General features: G+C 42.6%; 2 protein-coding genes across 2 annotated transcripts; both read left to right on the top strand.

The window, feature by feature from the left end:
- Positions 1-415: 415 nt before the first annotated feature.
- On the top strand, positions 416-1,898 carry LOC147418055 (uncharacterized). The gene has a single exon (XM_086507291.1). It carries the CDS (start codon positions 607-609, stop codon positions 1,204-1,206), a length of 600 nt encoding a protein of 199 aa, XP_086363417.1. The 5' UTR covers positions 416-606; the 3' UTR covers positions 1,207-1,898.
- Positions 1,899-2,582: 684 nt separating this feature from the next.
- LOC147418054 (uncharacterized) lies at positions 2,583-5,297 on the top strand. The gene is made up of 3 exons (XM_086507290.1): positions 2,583-4,162; positions 4,256-5,043; positions 5,122-5,297. The coding sequence occupies exons 1-3, from the start codon at positions 3,859-3,861 to the stop codon at positions 5,197-5,199; spliced, it is 1,170 nt and encodes a 389-aa protein (XP_086363416.1). The 5' UTR covers positions 2,583-3,858; the 3' UTR covers positions 5,200-5,297.
- Positions 5,298-5,601: the final 304 nt, after the last annotated feature.

Genomic DNA, 5,601 nt, shown 5'->3' with positions numbered 1-5,601 from the left:
GTTCCAAAGTGAGGATCATATCTTAGAGATTTTGAGGTTTTTAGACTATCTTTTTTCCTTATGTGCATCTAGCCCTCTAATTAATTAATAAATAGAGGTCCCTTTTTGCATTTGCATGGCCTTCCTCACAATGGTGAAAAGAAGTGTTGTGATGAAACTGTGTGATAAGTATCGTCATGGTTAGCTTTAATTGAAGAAAATTATATATGAAAGTTATGTAGATTCTAATGCCTTAAAAGTTCTCTTAAGTGATAAGAGATTTTCTATTATATATTAAAAGCGTTGGGAGGATTGAGATATGGTTGGAATCACAAGATACCCCTTTTACATTAGCACCTATAAAAGAGAAAGAGAGGGTGGGGCCGGTGGGCCATCACTTTATATATGCCTATGAATAAGCTCCTCAAGCTCCTCGTAGCAAGATCGTATTCATCAGAGGCATCCTTCTCTTGAATCAAAGTGTATACTAGTTGTCTGTGTGGGGAGAGAGAGAGAGAGAGAGCTGATTCCTCTTCTGTGTGTGTAGCGAGAGAGAGAGAGAGAGAGAGAGAGAGAGAGAGAGAGAGCGCTGATTCCTCTTCTGTGTGTGTACTGTGAGCTCTAGCCATGTATGGAAGTCCGCTCCTACCGGTTCTCACCACTTCTAAGAAAGCCTCCTCTTGGGATCAGCAGGGCGCTGCAGAGCTTCTCTCTGTGGATGATCTTCTTGACAACCCATGGCACTATGATTGCGTGGTCAGCCCCAGATTAACAAGCTCTGATTTAGCTCCTATATCACCACCTCTCTCTAGTAAACCATTAGTCAATCGCCCACTAACACCACCTTCTCTCTCCAAATCATCAGTCAATCACGCACTATCGCCGCTTTCTCCCGCTCGATTACCATCCAATTACCCATCTTCTCTCTCTATAAAGCCCGCCACCTGCAACCCATCATCGTCGTCGACTTCATCAAAACGTATCAACAAATTATTGATTACGCGAACAAGCTCCAATTACGTGAGCTTGGCAAGCTTCATCAATAATGGCGATAAATCCAGCTATGAAAGCTCGACTGCAGCAACCTTAGATTTGTCGAGTAAGCGAAGCAGCAAGTCAATCACGCCTGTGCTATCCAGGTGTAGAGAGAGAGAATCAAAAGCCCACATGATCCGTGACGACCCCTCTCGTGTTAGATCATACAGCGCATGTTTGGCAGTCGATTAATCTGCAATTAACCGGGTGCAGGCGGTTAACCTACATCTACACGCCGGTTAATCTGCACGTAGGGGCAAGCTTGCCTGTGGGGGTACTGCAGCCGGTTAATCTGCATGTAAGGGCAAGCCTGGGGGTGCTTGTCATCATCTCGACGAGGGTCATCTGCACCAGTAGCCGGTCGACTGAGGCAGACAGTGAGCCATGAAACTGAACGTCACGGGGTCTTCCAGCGGTGGGATCAACGGCGGGCAGATATGGTCTTCAATGCTCGGTGAGTCACACCGCCTACAAGTTTAAAGTTAAGGGCGTAGATTTTATTTGAAGAGTAAAGCCATCCAGCTCATCTACTCAGATTTTATCTGAATAGTAAAGCCATCCACCTCATCTACTTTTTCAAAAAGTCAAGGAAGTAGATTTTATTTGAAGAGGAACGCTGCTAGGATTTGAACTCGACACGTGGCCAAGAGAGTTGAGATCCCAACTTCATTAGCTACAGCTCTTGACTTAGTGGGTAAAAGTTTACATATAATTTTGTAAATTAGCTTATTAAGCACAAGCAAGCATAGAAATAACTTACTATGGTTGCGACTCTCTCATGCCTATGGTCCTTTTGTACTAGTTTACTTCTTTGATTAAAGCTAGATTGTATTCTAGTACAAATTACACATGATTTATGACTAATTCTAAATCTTTATGGCCTTCATCTGTCTACAGAGAATCGGTTAATACTTGGTTGTTCTGCTTACATAATCTTGAATGATTCTAACTTAGGTTAGCAATTTGTCACTATTTTTGTCCTTGGTTCATAAACACAGGACGAAACTGTGTTTACAACCTCTTCCTAGGACTAGAATTTTTCTTTCTTGTGTAGATTTTATTTTTCAATTAAGGTATATTTTGGGATAACCAGGATTATTTGGAGGAAAGGGAGCTTTACAGCCATTTATTGAATGGTAAGCCTAAGAGAATTTGCATATCCTTAAGCTATAGATGCATCCACTTGTCAGACGGTTCTCTCTCTCTCTCTCTCTCTCTCTCTCTCTCTCTCTCTCTCTCTCACTCACACACACACACACACACACACACACACATACACGCACACACACACACACACGCGCGCACGCACACGCACACATACATACACGCACACACACACATGCGCGCGCACGCACACACACACATACTCACACAAAGGAGGGGTGTGAGCTCCTGCAAGGACACATGCACACAACCCAAAGAGCACACAATCCAGGTGGAGGCTAAAAGTTGCTTCTTCTTCTTCAATATTCAAAACGATGATAACACTACAAGATGTCTTTTGTTCTTGTGATGCTGAAAAAAATAGCGGACGTTGCATAAGCAAACCATGATCATCCATCCCATGATCTCTCAACTAAATGCATAAAAGCATCGCTAAGATCGTTGTTAGGGGCTAGATAGCTATGGTAGCTATACATGGCTTAGGTGCTCTCCTTTCAAAGCGAGATATGGAGACAACTCGGGAGTCAGTTTCCGTGGACTACTTCCTTTTAGTCTAGTGATTCCATGCGCAATGGAGAAGATTGACAATCTATTGGGTGACTTACTATAGCACCTTCACTATGAAAATCTTTAATTGTTTACCGCGGTCTTTTGTTACGTTTTGTAGAGAGAAGATCCAATCAACTGGAGGAGAGGGAAGATAGAAGAGGAGGGGTTTTTTTTTGCATTTTAAATATTATCGTAAATATTATCGCAATTATTGCTGCAATATTTACCTCCATTGTTTCCGCTACTCCGCTTACCGCGTTTATTCTTGGGCAAGATTTAGCACCTAAACATTCAAATTCTGGCTTTAACATTCTCTCCCCCTCACCCTTCAAATTTTGGTGTTTCCCTCCTCTTCATTAGGAAAAATATGAACCCTCTAGGGGCCCTTTGGGATTAAGGTTAATTAGAGGCCAGCCAATGAGAAGAGGGTGGTGGACACACTCTATGCCCTAAAAACTGTAGGGAGACAAAGTAGTCTTACACTTATTAAATGGGCTCTTACCTAGTGAGAAGGTGGGGGTAGGGGGTGGGGGGGTGGGTGGGCCATATGGAACCTCCAACTTCCCTCCTTTTTGATCCGGTTATGAAAAAATCTCAAAAATTTGAAAATTTTCAAAATTTTAAAAACTCAAATTTCATCTTCTTAAAACCCCCCTAAAACTATTTTATGGTCAAAAAAGCATTTTTTGACCTCAAAAAGTCAAAACGTGCACCCAAAAACCCTAAAATTTAATTTTTTTAAAAAACTTTTGAAAAATCTTTTTTTGCTATCCAGAGCTCCCCCAAAAGTAGTTCTTAGGCAAAAAGTGATTTTCTCTCTCTAGAACCCCTTTTCCAACCCCTCCTTGGTTGCAACCATCACACTCATCCTCTACTCCAACACTCTCTCTCTCTCTACACCATCTCCATTGCTGCAGCAAGGAAGCTCCTCTCTCCTCCCCTACCACCTTCCATTACCACACCAAGCAAAGGTTATCCACCTTCTCCTCCCATTGCCACACCAATCAAGGGTTATCCAGCTTCTCCTCCCATTGCCACAAGGGTTAACCACCTTCTCATATCACTTTATCCCACCTACGTTGTAGCAACAAGCAAGGTCCTTCTCCTCCTCCTAGTTTTCTTTGCTCAACCATGGCCAACTCTACTTCTCAAAGGCGGCCAAAGGATGAGGTCACAGCACTTGCATGCCACAACACTAGAGGTGTAGATGATGAGTGGGTGCCACAAGAGTTCACCAAAGGTGATTGGGTATACATGCAACCATCTGCTATTGGTCCTCATCGTGTGCAGAATCATGCAAACTTGGATCTTCATTGGAAAGGAAAGCTCCTTGGCTTCAAAAACCGCAAAGACAAGGGGACCGTAGCCATTGTGCAACATGTTTTCTCAATGTCAACCATGCATTTGCAACAACCACCTCGATTTCCAACACATTGTAAGTACATGTTTTGAGAATACAAAGCTAGGTGTGAAATCACAGTGTAATGTTATTATGGATTCATACTTAAGATTTGTCATGCATTTATAGTCATATTTCCATCCACGTTGGTGGAGGAGCAGTCACTACATAGTCTCTCCGGCACATTCAATGCTATACATGCGGATATTGGAGCAATAATGTTCCCACATCTTTGCCCAACCAAACTGGTTCAAAGAAGGATTTTCTTCTATTCTCACTCCTATATTGTCCCTTCTTCTACACAAGCGTTTGGAATGCTTGAATCCATCAAAGTAACTTCCTTATTAAGTATGGAGTGGCTGGTACCAGATTTGTGGTCGGTAGCATCTTTCAAGCAAAAGATGATAATGGATGTCCAAAACTCTTTGAAATACTCTAAAGCTTCTAGGTCTGTGGGCTTGAGTTGGTGTTTGCCTATTCATTGTTTTGTGCACATTTTTAAAGAGTTTGGATTTGTGGAGACTACCACAATGCTTGTATGTAAAGATGCGCATTACGAGGAATTAGGAAGGCTTTTAGAAGAGGACTGGGGTTTTGTGGAGGGCATGCACAACAGGGACCGGTACTGCTATAAGGTTGGAGCTTCAGGTATTGGAATGCGTTATTTGACATCCCGCACCTCCTTGTACATACGATTTCACTATGATCGTTGTATGTGCAAGCTTGGAGTGTGGACTCCCTTACAGAGTGTAGACGGTGCTATTGCAAGCTTTGACATTGCAGTGAAGATGCCCAACGATGCTTTGGAGGCAGTCCAAGTGAACAATCATTGGACTCTCAGTAATGTTCGAGAACATTTGGTTATTATGGGTTTTGAGGCCCTTCAACAAGCACAATTTCGTTTACAAGGTCACAAGGTGAGAATCCTTCCACCACGTTTTCAATACATCATGGTTTGTCGATCATTGGATGCTTATTGTAATGAATGTCCGTAGATTGGGAAGAGAATGGAAGACAAATTGAAGGTCAAGGAGGACTCGGGGATGGATGGAACTATGCTATCGATCTTATAACTTTGTAACTCTTGCAATTTTCAAACTGATCCCCGTTGTAATCAACATGATTTGCTTCGGCAAATCATGCCTTTGAATATAATGTTTTGCATTGGGATGAGAAATCATTTTTTGGTGAAAGTGTCTTTTTTTTTAATGTCTTAAAAAAAGGGTCCATTATAAAAGGGGGGCCACCTAACTCATTCACTATTTTCACTTTTGCAACTCTTGAGCTCCTCCACTCTCTATCTACACCCCAGGCTAGACATGGATGCTTCCACAGCCTCTGCATCTGCAGCCATATCCACCCCTTTGTGACGATTCATCCTCTTCCTCGAGGACACCACATACAAAGGGAAGTTGGACCTCCACACCTTTTTTACTCGTCTCCCTGACCTTGATGCCACAGTTGCCCTTCACATG

Source organism: Adiantum capillus-veneris, chromosome 30 (assembly GCF_014529385.1).
Source record: "Adiantum capillus-veneris isolate H3 chromosome 30, ASM1452938v2, whole genome shotgun sequence".
NCBI classification, from domain to species: Eukaryota; Viridiplantae; Streptophyta; class Polypodiopsida; order Polypodiales; family Pteridaceae; genus Adiantum; species Adiantum capillus-veneris.
The sequence above is the reverse complement of the archived record's forward strand: the minus strand, read 5'-3'. Positions and strand labels throughout refer to the sequence as shown.

Coding starts and splice junctions, on each gene's coding strand:
- LOC147418055 (XM_086507291.1), top strand. CDS start 607: ATGTATGGAAGTCCGCTCCTACCGGTTCTCACCACTTCTAAGAAAGCC.
- LOC147418054 (XM_086507290.1), top strand. CDS start 3,859: ATGGCCAACTCTACTTCTCAAAGGCGGCCAAAGGATGAGGTCACAGCA. Junction 4,163..4,255: donor ACCTCGATTTCCAACACATT/GTAAGTACATGT, acceptor ATGCATTTATAG/TCATATTTCCATCCACGTTG. Junction 5,044..5,121: donor TTCGTTTACAAGGTCACAAG/GTGAGAATCCTT, acceptor GAATGTCCGTAG/ATTGGGAAGAGAATGGAAGA.